An 18,913-nucleotide genomic window follows, 5' to 3' on the forward strand; every position below is an offset into this window, starting at 1 on the left:
CTGGAACCTTTGGTCTGTGAACTGTGTACCATTGTTAGATATGACTAGAGCTGGTACTCCGAATCTTGCCAGGATGTTTCTCTTGAAGAAACGGAGTATGTTTTAAGCTGTGATTTTAGCCAGAGGTTTGGCTTCAATCCACTTTGTTGAGTAGTCGATGGCGACTACGAGGTATTTCAGCTGTCCGGCGGCTTTAGGGAATGGTCCCAGAAGGTCGATGCCCCACCATGCAAAAGGCCAAGGAGAAACCAAAGATGTAAGCTCAGCGGGAGGTGCTAGGTGCATGTCCCCAGGTCGCTGGCATTTATCATAGAGGTTTACGTAATCTTGGGCGTCTTTTAACATGGTGGGCCAATAGTACCCTGCTCGTAGGACCTTTTTTGCGAGAGCTTTGGCGCCAAGGTGTTGTCCGCATATGCCGTCATGAACGTCGGCAAGGACTTCTTGAGTCTCGTTAGGTCCTAAACACTTGATTAGTGGGATGATGAAGCCTCTTTTGTATAAGGTCCCTTACACCAAAGTGGTGAAATAAGATTGACCACTCTTTCATTCAGCCTCCTCCATTGCTTCTGATAACTGACCTTGTGACCCAAGTCACTTCTTCCTTCTATCAGCTGGATTAACTCAGTAGCAATGTCTTCACACACACCTTTTAAAACATGAGGATCCATGAATATGGTGGGTTATGAAGGTTGTCTAGAGGGTTTTGGGGAGACTGTAGGTACAATGGCTAGGTTTGATGATGATGATTGGCCATTTGTAGGTTCAAGGTTACTGGTTGAGGGTTGGTCAGAAATGGTGTCTGTAACCATGTCAGAGGCTTGATCATCTTGATCATCCTCAGAATCAATATCCATATCAGAAACACCATCATAGCGGGTTACTTTGATAGTTTGGTCAGGTAAAGAAATGGTGAATGACTTGGTTGCCTTAGGAACGGGTTGTTCAGGAGCAGCAGGCTCAGGTTCAGGTGAAATATGTTTAAGAACAGTATGTTCAGGAACGGTTTGGAGGGTTTGAGTTGAGTTTGTTGAAGGGGCCATTTGTGGTTCAGGCGCTTGGTTGGTGTTGTGGTGATAAGGTCTTTTGTGGTTCAGGTTCTTGGTGTTGGGGGCTTTCTGAAATGACTTTCTTAGGAGCCACTTCAGAGGCTGTTTGTAGGTTAGACACAATATCAACATTATCAGGTAAAATCATGTTGAGAGGTGGAATGTATTGAGGCTGATCAGGATGATTAGGTGGGAGTCTACTGCTTTTGAGTTCAAGTATCTCACCTATCTTCCTATTGATAGTTGGAAATATTGGTTCAAAGGGGGTTGAGGTTGGATGGCTTTTAGATAGTCTTGGGTAGCGTTGACCTAAGGGCTTATCATCATCAGAATCAAAGGATGATGATGAGGTTGATGAAGAGGTTGATGAAGAGGAGTCAGATAACTCATGTATTACAGGTTCTGTGTGAGTAGCGACATTACCTAACATAGAAGCTTCTGAACAATCTGTTGTTTTCTTCTGACCATCTTCAGCAATATAAGGAGCCATAAGTAGTTGTGAAGCTTCTGAAGTTACCATCTCTTGTAATTCAGCAGTGATTTCCAAACCTTTTACAGCTTCTGCTTTCTTCCTCTCTAATTCCTTAGAAACCAAGTTAGTAGTAGCTTCAACATCTTCTACTTCCTTAATAACATAAGGAGATTCCTTGATCTTCCTTATTGCTGGCTTCCTCTTCTTCTTTGGTATTGTGGTTGATCAGGAGCAATTGAAGATGCATCAGCTTTTCCACTTCTAGTCTTTCTGTTCAGGACCACATTTGAGTCCAGGTCCTCAACTTCCTCTTCAATTGATGGTATTGCAGAACCACCAATCTTAAGCTTATCAGAAGCACCTTTTTCTTTCTTTGCCTTCTTTGCAGATTTTTCAGCTTCCAGATATTCTTCTTCAGTCAACTTCCTCTTTGATTTTCTGCCTCTAGCAAGTGGCAGAGCACCACCATACATTTCTTCAGGTACATCCTCCAACCTGATGACCTTATTAGTTGATTCGTAGTGATCCTTGATGAAATACATCTGCACGTCAAGAGGATCCTTCTTGCAAATTGGTGGAAAACTCTCATCAGATCAGACTTGGCACTGGATTCACTCAAGTCAGTATTGAGCTTGGTGACAGTGTTGATCAGCTTCATGTGCTTGAGTGTATGAGCATTAATGAACTTCCCAGTCTTAGTGTCAAGCTGCTTGTCTGAGTAGGCTTCAACACTACTGAGTCGGTCCAAAATCCCTCCTTGATAAAAGATTTCTGATAAGAGCCTTCCATAAGGTACCCATCATCTATTCTCCAACTGACTCTTTCTCAGATTATCAATCAAATACTTGAAAAGGTACTTGAGCACATTCACCTTTTCCTTCTTGATAAAGTGCTGAAGAAAGACTTTCTGCCCCAATGAAGGTTGATCACCTGCACCTTTTGGAAGCAGATTCTCATTCTGAATCTTCAGAAGCAGCTTCTTTTCTATGCTTAAGTCAGCATACTTTCCGGTCTTCTTGGAATTGTACAAAGCCATGTTTACTTTTGCTTTCCAGAAGCCTTCTTTAGCACTTGAAATATCTATCCCTGAATATTTTCCAGAAGCTTCTATTCTGAGTACAGATGCTATCTGCCATTCAGCATTGACTACTGGAATTCCACAGATGCTTGGCCTGATTTCAGTGCAAGTAAATGGTCCAAGTCCCATTTCTTCTATAGTCTTCCCTTTCAGACTAGGATTAAGCAAAACATTCTCCTTCTCTTCAGCTTCTGAAGCAACTTTATCATACACTGATGCTCTTACCCAGAAGTGCCTAACCAAAGCTTCGTATGTTGGTCCATTCAACATTTTGAAGTATGGCATGAGACCTTGTGCTTCGTAAAAACTTCTGATCCAACATCCATGGAAAGCTAGAGATTCAAAATCCACAAGATTTTCTATTTGAACCTTTAAATTCCATTCTTCTAGTTCCATGGTTCTTCCTCTGATTTTATAGGCAGGGGCCTCTTGTGAAGTAGATTCTGGAATGTCCTGATGCGAGCTTGAGGATGCCATTGATGATGAAGATGATTTAGGGTTCTAGGGTTTAAAATTGCTCTTACTTCGCAAGAACAGGTTTGAAAGAATGAAGTGTTTGTTGTGAAGTGAGTAGTGTGTGAGTTGTCAAAGTGTTAAGAGTAAAAACGATTGCAATTCAAAAGAGACAAACAAACATAACATTAATGACATTGGGGGCGCGTGAAAGTACTTTCAAAGCTTTTAAATCATCATTGCCCTTTTTAGTTATACACCAATACAGATAAGCCACGTCAGAAGTCCTCAAAAAAGTGCCAAGTTAGTGGGCCAGGAGTTACCATAAAAAGTAACTTCCAACGATTCCACTAACTCTACTATTCAGAAGCACAAAATCCAGCTTCTGGACTTCAGATGCTGACGTCATCATCAGAAGCATATTTTCCTCAGAACCTCAATAAAGAGCTTCTGATGGACCACAGCTTCTGAACTAACTTCAGAATCTAAAATCCTATTCAGGAGCAAGCAAGCTTTTAAACAGACACAAAGTGCATGTTCAAATTTTTCTTTATAAAATCAAACCTTTCAACAGTTAAAGGCTTAGTAAATATATCAGCCCATTGATTCTCAGTATCAATGAATTGTATATCTAAAATTAGTTTTTGAACATAGTCTCAGATAAAATGGTGTTTGATTTCAATATGCTTAGCTCTTGAATGCAAAATTGGATTTTTAGACAAACGAATAGCAGCAGTATTATCACAATAAATGGGAATACTGTTAGCAATTATCTTATAGTCTTCCAACTGATGTTTCATCCAAAGTAGTTGTGTACAACAACTTGCAGCTGAAATGTATTCTGCTTCTGCTGTAGACATAGCAGTAGTTGTTTGTCTTTTGCTAGCCCAGGATATAAGATTATCACCCAGAAATTGACAATTGCACTGGTTGACTTTCTTTCAATCCTATCACCAGCATAATCAGCATCACAGAATCCAATTAGCTTATAATCTAAGGATTTCCTATAAAGGAGTCCAAGATTAGTTGTTTCCTTCAAATACCTGAAGATTCTCTTGACAGAAGTCATATGAGATTCTCTAGGATCTGATTGGAATCTTGCACACAAGCATACACTGAATAAAATATCTGGCCTACATGCAGTGAGGTATAACAAAGAACCAATCATACCTCTGTACAGCTTCTGATCTACTTTAGCTCCTTAATCTTCTGATATATATATATATATATATATATATATATATATATATATATATATATATATATATAGGGTTTTGCTAGAAGACACCTTTTATGAAGGTGTCTTTTAGCAAGTTATTCTACGAGCATTTATTAAAAGACACCAACTAATTTTTATAAAGGTGTCTTTTAGCAAAGTTATAACTAAAAAGTGGAAATCACACCTTGAAGTGTGAATTGCTAAAATACACCTTCATGGGTGGCTTATATCAAATATATATATATAATATATATATGAGAAATGATATTTGTAAAACCATTTTATAACAACTTTTGTGACAACTTTATCTCTCATACTCACATTATATTTTTACTTTCTCTCTCTATTGCTTTGATTTTTGTGCAAATACATACTTTTCTTTGTAAAATCATGGTTGTCTATTTGGTATCAAGCAAATAGATGTTCAAATAACACTACTATATATATATATATATATATATATATATATATATATATATATATATATGCACACACACGTGTTACATATATATTCCATATATGCTAATTAAAATATTCATAAAATAATCTATGATTAATATTATCACTGTACCCGTGCGTCAGCACGGGTATTTTTACTAGTTTATTTTATAAAAAAAAGAAAACTGATTTTGAACTTAAACCCTTCTCAACAGTGGACATTTTCTAGCTTTACAATACCATTTCATTATTTAGTTATCAAATTTTAGACTAGGCTTAAAAAATCTCCATTTTTATTTTAGTCAAGTATGATTATTTTTTTTTTAGAAGAATAGTCAAGTATGATTATTGTGATGTTGATGCTTCAAATATATTTGGAAGGTATCATAATTTTGTATAGAATCAGCAACTTTACATATGATGGAGGCTGGGAAAACCAGCAACTTTTTTTCCTTCATCAACTTATGTATATCTTATATGATTCTTGTGAATGAATGCCATTAATGGTTTGTGTAAAGATTGAAGTGTGTCGAGCAGAAATCAATACATTTACTGTTAAGTGCTAATTGGGTACGCTATTTGGGTTTGCAAGAAGAATGAATGATGCCATTTGCCTTTTGTACACGAGAGAAAGGGAGGTATGAATTTGCAGAACCTGGCCATGGTGATTATAAGCAATATGAGAGGGATTTAAACCATGGAGATGTTATTGGAATATAGAGGTATTGAAAACATTGATATACTAATAGTCCCACATCGGATATTTAAGAAAAATGGAATGGAAACTATGTTATAAATAAAGGAGGAGCATATACTAAAGACTCACATATATGGCTGCAATTGTATTGATGACACATTTTTAGTCACAAGTGAATAAGATCAAATATAATTTGAATTGTTATTTGACCTTGTTCATTTGATGACCAAAATTGTGTCAGCCATATAATATAGTTTCAATTGTTTTAATTTTAGTGTAGTGATTGGTTCGTCAGTTCTTGCTTAAGTAGTTTTCATGACGAATTTTCATGAACTTGCTGGTACTTGCAGACCTATTTGCGCTTCCACCGAATTGTGTGACTTTCTCAAAACTAACTATGGCTGCAATTGCATACAAGAATTCAACTTATGTTTTACATATAATAGTAAACTATCACATTTGCTCAATTCCTTCTTGCAACTGAAATACACAAATTACTTAGTTCAACTTATGTTTTTTTGTTTGTTTGAAGAATTCAACTTCTGTGAAAGATATAAGTTTATGACTCTTATAAAGACCTTGTTAGTTTGTTATCCAATAACAAAAATACCTTCGTCCAGTGAAATTGTTCCTGTAATGTGTGACTCTAATCACTCTTATTTTAAAGAAACATTGAATTATTTTCATGCAGGAGCAGCATCAGTAGAGCCGGATTTGAAGAACTGACTAGTGATACTGAGAAATTAATTAGTGGAATGTGTGTACAGGAGGGATGGAAAACAAGCAGTGATAGTGAACCAAGGTGGTGGATCTGAAGGATCACAATCAGAGGCGAAGCCATGATTAGACAGCTGGAGTTGTAGAGGAAGATAAAGTGAGATAAACCAATCAATTCCTAACTATCTCACATGCATCTACTCTCTTGGCCTTCTACTTGCTCTCCTTTCCTGATCATTTGGATCTGCTGCCATTTGTCCTTACAACATAGCAGAATTTGGCTTTTTGTATACCTCTCTGAATGTGTTAAGTTTCAACTACTCATTACCTTGAAACTGGACAATCAGACTTTCATAGCAATTGTCATATCCTTTTGCCTCCGTCACAACATAAGTCTGTTTTACTGAATGGTTTGTGACAAAATGAATCAACCGAAATGGTGTTATCGACTTTACTCCAAGTCCCAACCTTAAGGGCTTTAAACAACCATAATGATAAAATGAACTCCTTATCATATTTATTGATGACTGTGAATTTTGGAAAATAAAATTGATATGCTTGAATGTTCAATTTTTATAACAAAAATTGAAATTTATAGAGTACCCAAGTCTAAGAACAAAAATTCTAATTAAGAAATTTTTGAAGAAAAGACAATCCAACTTGTCTTATTTTTGAACTTGAGATTGTCTGAACTATATTTGGATTCTGGACCCCGAGAGTTGAACTCACTAGTAGAGCCTATGAATGTGTATTCATCGGGTATGCGATAAATAACGAAACTGATGACATTCTGTCATTACGTAATATTAGGGACTTATTGTGACATTTTGATAGAGTTCTCATGCAATTTATACTGTTCTGGAGTGCAAAAAGCTTAAATATTGAAGTCTGTTCGAAGGAAATCGCGCCACGCCAATTTCAAGCCGTGCTGCGATTTTTGAAGCAAAATTACATCCTCACTGTTTGAGGGAAATCGCGGCACGCCTATATACATGGCGCGGCGCGATTTTGACGGGTCAGGCCCATGACTTCTATAAATACTGCACTCAATCTGAAGAACAGGGGTTACGATTTTGGAGAGCAAAGTGCGATTTTGAGACATCAGAGACGGCTAGAAGGGCGATTTCTTCATCCTTTTACCAATTCATGTATGTTTTAATTATTTCATTGATTATGCTATTTGTAAACTCGATTATGAGTAGCTAAATCTCTCAGAGATTAGGTCAGAGATGAATCTATGTAACCCTAATTGATACATGTTGCTGTGAAACTCTATTACTTATTAATGATATTCTAGTTTTCATTCAATTCAATTGTTCTTAATGCTTTTTATATCCTGATCAAATATAAACATGATGTTGTGAGAACGAATGACTACTGACCATAACTTTCGACTTAGACCTAATTGAATTGTTCTAATAAACATGGTTAGTCTAGGAATGGATAATCGTTTGTTAGTGATATTAGGTTAACGTGCTTAAACCTTTGATGATTATTAGACCACCTAAGGAATTAGGGGCTGTAGTTTAAAAAGAGGGTCCTAACTCAAGGGATTGATTAGGGCTAATTTGTTAACTATCGTGAAACTAGAGAATCATTAGTAATAATAGGTGCAGTAACCAATTAGGGGAAACATAGAGGATTCGACAGACCTGATCTCATCTCTCTCCATATTTTCTTAATCAAACCTATTTCTTTTATTTGATTTCTTAAAATCAAACCAAATCTACTGCCTAGTGGCAAACTAAAATAAACCTTTATACATCCTATTTTTATAACGCAATTGAATTATTGAAGTTAAAAACAGTCCTCGTGGGATCGATATTTTTACTACTTCGATAGTATTTGGTGCACTTGCCAAACGTCTATCAAGTTTTTGGCGCCGTTGCCGGGGACTGTTGAATTATTTCAACAAGGCAATTATGTTATAATTTAGGGTTTTTGCAATTTACTTTTCTGTTTTTAATTTTTATTTTTCTGTTTTCATATTCACTTGATTACTTTGCGTTGTGCAGTGCTACTAAGGTATTTTGCTGTTTATGCGAGGTAAACAGAGCTCAGACGACCTAGAATACGATCCGGAAATTGAAAGGACTGCTAGAGCACTTCGGAAAGCTGTCCGATCGCAAAGGTTAGCTCAGTCCGTTCCACCGGGTGTTCGAGAACAAATACCGGAGCCACTCTCAACTGAATCTGAAACAATCTCTTCTCCTAAATCTGCAGCTATGGAAGGAGAAGGAGTTGTACCACCGAGACCTAAGCTAGGAGACTACGGGTTAGCCACTCATCGCGGTCAACTGACCCACACTTTTCAACCAGCTAACCCTGTAGCTTTCGACATCAAGACAACTGTCCTCAACGGTTTGAGGGACAAGCAATTCGATGGGACTGAAGCTATGAGTCCTCATGAACACTTGAGCCGCTTTGCTGAAACCTGCGAGTTTTGTGTGCAACCAGCCACCGTGACTGAAGCACAAAAGAAGCTAAGGCTGTTTCCTTTCACCTTGACGGGAAGAGCAAAAGATTGGTTGCTGACAATACCAAACGGGACTGTCCAAACATGGGAAGAGTTAGAGCTGAAGTTCTTGGAGAAATATTTCCCTATGTCTAAATATTGGGAAAAGAAGATGGAGATCTCTAACTTCAAGCAAGGAGAAGGTGAATCATTATATGATGCTTGAGAGCGATTTAACTTACTTCTTAAGAGATGCCCAAATCATGAGTTCACCGAGAAACAATACCTCCAAATCTTCACTGAGGGGGTGACTCCAAACACTAGAATGTTCTTAGATGCTTCCGCGGGAGGTAGTCTCAAAAGCAAAACTGATCATGAAGTACAAGCTCTAATTGAAAACATGGCTGGCAATGAGTATCGTGATCAAGCTAAAAAGAAAGAAAGAGGAGTGTTTGGGGTGAGTGAACAAACTGCTATCCTTGCGAACCAAGCAGCTATGAACAAACAAATCGAAGCTCTAACTAAGGAGTTTCAAGGCTTCACTTTGGCTCATAAGCAACAACAACAAGTGGCTGCAATCAAATGTGACTTATGTGGTGAAGAACATCCCAACGGTGAGTGTGTTCCAGAAGGATCAAGTGAAGAAGCTAACTTCATGGGAGGTTATCAAAGGCAGAATCAATACTACAATTCAGGCATCAATAAGCATCCAAATCTAAGCTACTCAAATAACAATGCTTTGAACTCTCAGATGCTCACTCCTCCTCAACAACAACAAAGGAAGCCATCAGCTCTTGAGGAAACTATGATGAACTTCATGAAGATGACTCAAGGCAACTTTGAAGAGATGAAGAAGAGTCAAGAAGCTGAAAGAAAGAACAATGAAGCTTCTAGGAAGATGCTTGAAACTCAACTGGGGCAATTGGCTAAGCAATTGGCTGAACAAAGTAAAGGCGGATTCTCAGGTAACACTAAAGACAACCCTAAGAATGAGTCTTGTAATGCTATTGAATTGAGGAGCAAAAAGGTTTTGACACCTTTAGTTCCAAAAGCTCCAAAGAAGGTTGATGAAGTAGTTGAGGTGGAGGAGGACGATGTAGTTGAAAAAAATGATGAGGGTGTAGTTGAAAAAGAAAATGATCATGGAGTAGTTGAAAACGAAAGGAAGAAAAAAATAGAGGGAGAAAAAAGTGAGAAGTTAATTGATGAAGATTCAATCTTGAGGAAGTCGAAGAGTCAAATTTTGAAAGATGGAGACAAACCACAGGTTATTCCATCATATGTGAAGCTTCCATACCCTCACCTTTCAAAGAAGAAAGAAAAGGATGAAGGTCAATTCAAGAAGTTCATGCAACTTTTCTCACAACTTCAGGTGAACATTCCTTTCGGCGAAGCTCTTAATCAAATGCCGTTGTATGCTAAGTTCATGAAAGACTTGTTGACTAAACGAAGGAAGCCTAAGGATGATGAGAACATTGCACTTTCTGAAAACTGTAGTGCTATTCTTCAAAAGAAGCTGCCACCTAAGCTGAAGGATCCTGGTGCTTTTACTATCCCTTGTTCAATTGGACCGGTAGACATTGGAAGAGCTTTATGTGACTTGGGAGCAAGTATAAATCTGATGCCTCTTTCAATGATGAAGAAGCTTAAATGTGGGGAACCAAAACCAACAAGAATGACCATTACTTTAGCTGATCGGTCAATCTCTTATCCCTTCGGTATACTTGAAGATGTGCTAGTCAAGGTTAATGACTTGGTGTTCCCGGCAGATTTTGTGATCTTAGATATGGCTGAAGATGAGGATATGCCACTCATTCTAGGAAGACCTTTACTTGCAACTGGCCGTGCTTTGATTGACATTGAGAAAGGAGAGCTAATGTTGAGATTCCATAAGGAGCAAGTAGTGTTTAATATATTTGAGGCCATGAAGCACAAAGATGAAAATCCCAAGTGTTACCGGATAGACATTGTTGAAGAAATAGTTAAAGATGACTCTTGTGAACATCAACCAACACACCCTCTTGAACGTGCAATTGTGAATTCTATAGAAAAAGGTGAAGATGATGAAGATCTTGAAGTAAGTGATTGTGTGAAGCAACTAGCAGCAAGCAAGCAAGAGTTGGGTCCGGTAAAAACAGAAGAATTAATGGGTAAGCACTCTATAGATGCTCCTATTTTGAGTGGAGAAGGAGAGAAAAATCCAGAATTAAAAGAACTCCCTTCTCACTTGAAATATGTTTTTCTCACTAAGGATGCCTCTAAACCAGTAATCATCAGCAATACCTTGACACCTTTGGAAGAAGAAAAATTGATGAGGGTGTTAAGAGACAATCAAGGAGCTTTGGGGTGGAACATTTCTGATTTAAAGGGTATTAGTCCAGCTTATTGCATGCATAAAATACACATGGAGGCTGAATACAAACCGGTGGTTCAACCTCAAAGGAGACTTAACCCAACAATGAAGGAAGTGGTAAAGAAAGAGGTGCTGAAGTTACTAGATGCAGGTATGATCTACCCTATCTCAGATAGCTCATGGGTAAGTCCAGTTCATGTGGTACCCAAGAAAGGAGGAATGACGGTGGTAGCAAATGAAAAAAATGAATTGATACCTACCCGCACCGTCACTGGTTGGAGAATGTGTATAGACTACCGGAGGTTGAATACCGCAACAAGAAAGGACCACTTTCCATTACCATTCATGGATCAAATGATTGAGAGACTGGCTGGCCAAGCCTTTTATTGCTTCTTGGATGGGTATTCAGGGTATAATCAAATTGCAGTGGCTCCGGAAGATCAAGAAAAGACTGCCTTCACTTGTCCATTCGGTGTGTTTGCTTATCGAAGGATGCCCTTTGGGCTGTGTAATGCGCCGACAACCTTTCAAAGGTGCATGCTTTCCATCTTCTCTGATATGATAGAGAAGAACATTGAGGTATTTATGGACGACTTTTCTGTTTTTGGTAAGTCTTTTGATCAATGCTTGTTTCATTTAAATGCTGTACTTAAAAGATGCACCGAAACTAACCTTGTTTTGAATTGGGAAAAATGTCATTTTATGGTAACCGAAGGTATAGTTTTGGGGCATAAGATAAGTGCTAAAGGCATTGAAGTGGACCAAGCTAAGATAGAGGTTATAGAGAAACTTCCTCCACCAATCAATGTTAAAGGAGTGAGGAGTTTCTTGGGGCATGCCGGTTTCTATCGGCGGTTCATAAAAGACTTTTCTAAAATTTCCAAACCCCTCTGTAACCTCTTGGTCAAAGAAAACGAGTTTAATTTTGATTCTGAATGTCTAAATGCTTTTTCTTTGATTAAAAACAAGTTGGTAACTGCACCAATAATCATTGCACCCGATTGGGATTTACCTTTTGAACTTATGTGTGATGCAAGTGATTATGCTGTTGGTGCAGTCCTAGGCCAACGCAAGAACAAATTTTTTCATGCAATTTACTATGCAAGCAAGGTTTTAAATGAAAATCAAGTTAACTATTCCACAACTGAAAAGGAATTGCTTGCGGTAATCTTTGCATTGGAAAAATTTCGTTCTTATCTAATAGGCTCCAAAGTCATTGTTTTTACAGATCATGCAGCTCTCAAATATCTCTTAACAAAAGGGGATTCAAAGCCTCGACTGTTGAGGTGGATCCTATTATTGCAAGAATTTGATCTTGAAATTCGTGACAAGAAGGGAGTCGAGAACGTGGTAGCTGACCACCTCTCAAGGCTGGAGAATGACGAGGTAACAAAGAAGGAGAAGGCCATCAAGGCCGAGTTCCCCGATGAACAGCTGTTTGCTATTGGAGAAAGACCTTGGTTTGCTGACATGGCAAACTTTAAGGCCGGCAACATAGTTCCTGATGATCTGACCTACCCTCAGAGGAAAAAGTTCTTCAAAGATGCTAACCACTACTTGTGGGATGACCCGTATCTGTTTAAGGTAGGTACTGACGGTTTGATTAGACGTTGTGTTGCAGGTGAGGAAGCACATAGTATCATGTGGCACTGCCATAGCTCAGCTTATGGAGGCCACCACAGTGGAGAAAGAACAGCTGCAAAAATTTTGCAAAGTGGATTCTGGTGGCCCACCCTTTTCAAAGATTGCCACGACTTCGTCACAAGATGTGACAAATGCCAAAGGACAGGTAACATATCAAAGAGGAATGAAATGCCCCTAAAAGGAATCATTGAAGTTGAACCATTTGATTGTTGGGGTATTGATTTTATGGGACCATTCCCTTCCTCTTACTCTTATCTCCATATTCTAGTCTGTGTTGATTATGTCACAAAGTGGGTTGAAGCGATACCATGTGTTGCTAATGATGCCAAAACGGTTGTCAACTTCCTTCAAAAGAATATTTTCACTAGGTTTGGAACCCCTAGAGTATTGATCAGTGATGGGGGGAAGCATTTTTGCAATAATTTTCTTGAAAATGTGCTCAAAAAGTATAACATTAAGCACAAAGTTGCAACTCCCTATCACCCACAAACTAGTGGTCAAGCAGAGGTTTCAAACCGACAGCTGAAACAGATTCTGGAGAAGACAGTTGCGTCAAATAGGAAAGATTGGTCTAGGAAATTAGATGACGCACTGTGGGCATATAGGACAGCCTTTAAGACCCATCTTGGGTTCTCACCCTATCAGTTAGTATATGGGAAGGCATGTCATCTTCCAGTCGAGCTGGAACATAAAGCTTATTGGGCCATTAAGGCCTTGAATTTTGATCAAGTAGCCGCTGGTAAGAAAAGAATTTTGAAACTTAATGAACTTGAGGAGATGAGGCTTAGAGCGTATGAAAATGCACTCATCTATAAAGCCAGGACAAAAAGGTATCATGACAAAAACTTAGTGCCTAGGGATATTAACTGTGGACAACTAGTTTTGTTGTATAATTCCAGGTTGAAGCTGTTTCCTGGGAAGCTCAAGTCAAAATGGTCTGGACCATTCTTGGTCAAAAGTGTGTCACCATATGGAGCTGTTGAACTAGTGACACCTGAAGGAGATCGAAGTTTCAAAGTTAATGGACAAAGAGTTAAACCATACCTAGGTGGCGACCTACCTAAAGGAAGGGTGGCACTCATTCTGAAGGACCTCTGAGGATCCTTAGCAGTCAAGCTAGTGACGATAAAGAAGCGCTGGGTGGGAGGCAACCCACTAGATTTACTTTGTTTTTCAATACATTCAGTTTTTTTATTTTCTTTTTAATGTCGAAGTCCATTGAACTATTTCCCTATTGTAATTGTTCCTGCACTTGTTTTATTAATGAATTTATTTTGTTTCATGTGACCTATTCCAGTTTAGTAACAGTTGTTTGATGAAACGGTATTCCAAAAGTTCTAAAGGAGGGGTGACTTGATTCAAAGGCGAAGTGTACGGCGTTGATAGGTAGTCACATACTCCCAGAAATCTCAGCCATAAGGTTCATTGCCAAATTTATTTTTCAATTTACTTATATTTAGATTAGTTTTCCATGCAACTACATTTCTAGAACTTGCATTGTTTCTCTATTATTGATTGGTCTTTGTCAATTACACACTGAGGCAAAAGTGCTTGGTCCTGTGAGCCTTTTTGAAGCCTACCCTGTTTTAATTTGTTGAATTTATCCTTTCTTAACCAATTGTGAGCCGGTAGGATTAGAACTTTTTGTTCGGTGACAAACTACATTACAAGCCTAGAGACTTTTAGGACTTGTCCCTTAATGAATTTCTGAGTTAAGGCATTGTAGAATGTTGCTAAAGATTAAGTTTGGGGTTGCTATTGGAATTTGCAACCAACTAAGTTTGGGGTGGGGGTACTAGAGAATTAGAGAACAAAAATGAAAGAATTATGAAATTGTCATGCAAAATATACACATAAAAATGGTGTATCAAAAAAAAAAAAAATTGAATGATGAAAAAGGGACAAAACATTGAAAATCCGAGTAACTTCAAACTCGAGTGTCCCTAAATGTTAAAAATATTCTCTAGTACCTTTGCATTGATTGTTATTCCACAAGGTGAATGATTGAAGGATTGAATTTTGTGCTTTAATTTCCGTAGGAATGCCTAACTCAAATTTTGTGTAGCCTACTTATCCAAATATATCCCACCTTTCACCTAAGCCCCGTTATAACCCTAAAGACCTCAAAAGTGTGTAATGATATTGACTTTGATTGATGTTTAGAAACTTTTCAAGCGTATGGTAATATGTAGACCTGCATGTCGACTGGTAGAACCCTGTTTCAATTTGATGCGAGGAGTTGTGAATTGGTGGATGCGAACAAGTCAAACTAGCTCATCTTTAGCTAGAAGGAGAATGAACTTTTGGGTACTATCGTTTTGTCAGGTAACTGTTATTTTACTGTCATTTGTCACTGTTGCAAGCAAATTCCTTGAGGACAAGGAATGGTTTAAGTTTGGGGTTGTGATGACATTCTGTCATTACGTAATATTAGGGACTTATTGTGACATTTTGATAGAGTTCTCATGCAATTTATACTGTTCTGGAGTGCAAAAAGCTTAAATATTGAAGTCTGTTCGAAGGAAATCGCGCCACGCCAATTTCAAGCCGTGCTGCGATTTTTGAAGCAAAATTACATCCTCCCTGTTTGAGGGAAATCGCGGCACGCCTATATACATGGCGCGGCGCGATTTTGACGGGTCAGGCCCATGACTTCTATAAATACTGCACTCAATCTGAAGAACAGGGGTTACGATTTTGGAGAGCAAAGTGCGATTTTGAGACATCAGAGACGGCTAGAAGGGCGATTTCTTCATCCTTTTACCAATTCATGTATGTTTTAATTATTTCATTGATTATGCTATTTGTAAACTCGATTATGAGTAGCTAAATCTCTCAGAGATTAGGTCAGAGATGAATCTATGTAACCCTAATTGATACATGTTGCTGTAAAACTCTATTACTTATTAATGATATTCTAGTTTTCATTCAATTCAATTGTTCTTAATGCTTTTTATATCCTGATCAAATATAAACATGATGTTGTGAGAACGAATGACTACTGACCATAGCTTTCGACTTAGACCTAATTGAATTGTTCTAATAAACATGGTTAGTCTAGGAATGGATAATCGTTTGTTAGTGATATTAGGTTAACGTGCTTAAACCTTTGATGATTATTAGACCACCTAAGGAATTAGGGGCTGTAGTTTAAAAAGAGGGTCCTAACTCAAGGGATTGATTAGGGCTAATTTGTTAACTATCGTGAAACTAGAGAATCATTAGTAATAATAGGTGCAGTAACCAATTAGGGGAAACATAGAGGATTCGACAGACCTGATCTCATCTCTCTCAATCAAACCTATTTCTTTTATTTGATTTCTTAAAATCAAACCAAATCTACTGCCTAGTGGCAAACTAAAATAAACCTTTATACATCCTATTTTTATAACGCAATTGAATTATTGAAGTTAAAAACAGTCCTCGTGGGATCGATATTTTTACTACTTCGATAGTATTTGGTGCACTTGCCAAACGTCTATCAGAAACATATAGGTTTTATGACCTAAATGTTAAAGTGATCATAGAATTTAAAAGATGTCGATTTCTATGTAAATGTTTACCCCTTTAACTAAAGAATAGTAGGGGCACTAGTGGGGGCAAAATAAATTCCCATCTAAAAATTAAGAACTAGTGGGGGCACTATATCTAATCACATTCATGTAATTAGAAATAGTTATGAAAACATCATACGAGATGTTATAGAACCTCAAGAAGGTAAGAAAGCTAAAATTGCTAAAGAGTATGAACTTGGCTTATACATTGGAAGAAGATTCATTAAGCCTTAAAGAAGTTATATCCTCATTGGATGCTGAATTATGGCAAAAAGCAATAAACGATGAAAAGAATTTTCTAAAGTCTAACAAAACATGACACTTAGTTGACTTGTCTCATAGTTGCAAAACCAATCGGTTGTATTTGGATTTCGGAAAAAGAAACTAAAACCTGATGGTTTGATTGATGAATACAAGACCCTCCTTGTAGTCAAAGGTTTTAGACAAAGAGAAAAATATAGACTTCTTCGATACTCATTCACCAGTCACTAGAATCATATCCATGAAAGTACTAGCCCCTTTAGCCGCTGTTCGTAACTCGACAGTGCTCCAAATGGATGTGAAAGTTGCCTTTTTTTTTGGTGAATTAGAAGAAGAAATCTATATGAAACAACCTGAACGTTTTGCGATTCATGGACAAGAAAACAAAGTCTGTAAGTTAGATAATTCTTTGTGAGGTCTAAAATAAACTCTTAAGGAATGACATGAAAAATTTGGCACTCTAATGCTATCGAATGAGTATAAAGTGAATGAAAGTGACAAATAATATTTGCACGATCATATGTCTCTATAAAGACGACTTGCTCATATTTGATTTAAAGATTCATGTTATGAATTATGTGAAATCATTGTTTATCAACAACATTGATAAGAAAGACCTAGACAAAGTTGAAGTAATTCTTGGTTTCAAGATTACTAGATCAGAAAAGAGAACTTTTTTGATAAATCTCACAAAGTGGAGAAGATCTTAAGGAAATGTAATTATTTCACCGTAAACTTGCAATCATATATTATGATCAAGTGTAAGAACACTTGAGATGGAGTTAGAAAAACAAATGTGAGCATCATTGGCAATACTTAGGTATGCCACTGAATGTATTAGACCCGACATTGCCGATGTCGTAAAACTCTTGTGCAAGTTTACTAGTAGACGGATGAGAAGCATTGCCACTCTATAGAAAGAGTCATGAGGTGCCTTAAGAATACTATGACTCGAGAATTACTTGACTAGGAGTAACCTATTGTACTTAAATGGTACAAGATAGAACATCTTTCAGATGAGTGTTTAACGACCAGTGTTTGCATAATTAGCTTCACTGGAGGAGTTGTTTGTTAAAACAAATGATATGGACTCAGTCCACTATGGAATGAATCTGAGATGAGAACACTAGAGAAAACTAGTGGAGAAGCAAGTTGACAAGATGCTTGCTAGTTGAGATCCCTTAGTGGATAAAACCGTTTCCAGAAGTGTTAATTTGTTGTGATAGTCTGCAGCTATTACAAAATTGTGAATCGTTACCACAATGGTAAGAGACGATTATTAAGTGACGAACACATAAAGTATTGGAGAGCTAGCTACTCTCAAAAAGAACGGTTAAACTAGATCATGTACGTACTGATAAAGAATTAGTCAATCCTTTGACGAAAGGAATTACTAAAAAGAAAGTCCTAAACACATCCAATAGGATGGGACTAATGCCCAAAGGTCATAAGTGATGGTAACCCAACCTACATGACTGGAGATCCCAAGAAATAGGTTCAATGGGCAATAACAAGTCACAAGTGATAGAACATGCTATGCTAAAAGTAAGAAAGCATGATTCCTGGAGCGATAGAAGGATGAGATAATAGAAACTCTTAATGAGATCTATACTCTATTTGGAGTGGAGTACATAGCTACAGGAGTACTCTTGATAGACTCACCTATACGAATGTGGAACTAAGGGCCGGTTCCTATGGGATTCGGGGCAGAATACCTAGAGCGTTCGTTAAAACCGGGATACACGTGCAAGGCCATAAACGCACGGGCTTTTAGAATACACCTTATGAAAAGGTTTGTGTGTGGGTTCTATGTCTGAGATAGAGTTCAATGCTGTAAGCAACTCTTGTTACTCAGAATTTTACTCGCTATGCAAAGGTTCAAGTTTTAGGCGACACCTTTGTTTACTAGCAAATCTTACGGAGACGTTTTTGACGCTACTCATGAAACCATTTTTTAAATTCAAGTGGGGGATTGTTGGAACATTAGTGTGATGTTGGAAAATAAATTGGAAGATTAAACACCAAGTAATCATACTTTGATCTAATGTTGTGTGAATTGAAAAAATAGAGTGTGGGGGTCCCACATAAAATAGAACACACACATTAGTAGTGTTTAAATTGCGGTATTTAATTTTAAATACTTAATAATAATAATAAAAATAATAGTAATTATTATTTTTATTCAAGAATATCACTTCCCATAAATTTAGCTTATGGTGGTTGTGATAAGAATAAGAATTTAATAGAATTTCTTATATTTCCTTCATTCAAATCTAATAGTTTGTTTCCTCTACTTTTGTGGATTTGTTTCTTTTGATCCTATCCACAAGTGTTGTTGAACTGATTAATGGATAAACTTCATTTTAACTTTATCCATTAAGAGTAACTATTGTCGCAATTTGTGCTAAAACAGATACAGAATCTCTATATAAATAGAGGACTCCACTCAGTTCAAAAAATACACCAAATCGCACAGTTGATGCTTCCTGTGCGGTTTCTCTCTTCTCCCTCCGACTTGTGTTA

The 18,913-nt window shown here is 37.4% G+C and overlaps 1 protein-coding gene across 1 annotated transcript; it reads right to left on the reverse strand.

Moving 5' to 3' along the window:
• Positions 1-2,320: 2,320 nt before the first annotated feature.
• LOC146954475 (uncharacterized) lies at positions 2,321-3,076 on the reverse strand. The gene is made up of 2 exons (XM_085744763.1): positions 2,890-3,076; positions 2,321-2,790 (listed from the first exon to the last, which is right to left on the reverse strand). The coding sequence occupies exons 1-2, from the start codon at positions 3,074-3,076 to the stop codon at positions 2,321-2,323; spliced, it is 657 nt and encodes a 218-aa protein (XP_085600889.1).
• Positions 3,077-18,913: the final 15,837 nt, after the last annotated feature.

The sequence above is a fragment of the Medicago sativa genome, chromosome 1 (assembly GCF_051527215.1).
Source record: "Medicago sativa cultivar Bolivia chromosome 1, Bolivia_mono, whole genome shotgun sequence".
In the NCBI taxonomy this organism is placed as follows: domain Eukaryota; kingdom Viridiplantae; phylum Streptophyta; class Magnoliopsida; order Fabales; family Fabaceae; genus Medicago; species Medicago sativa.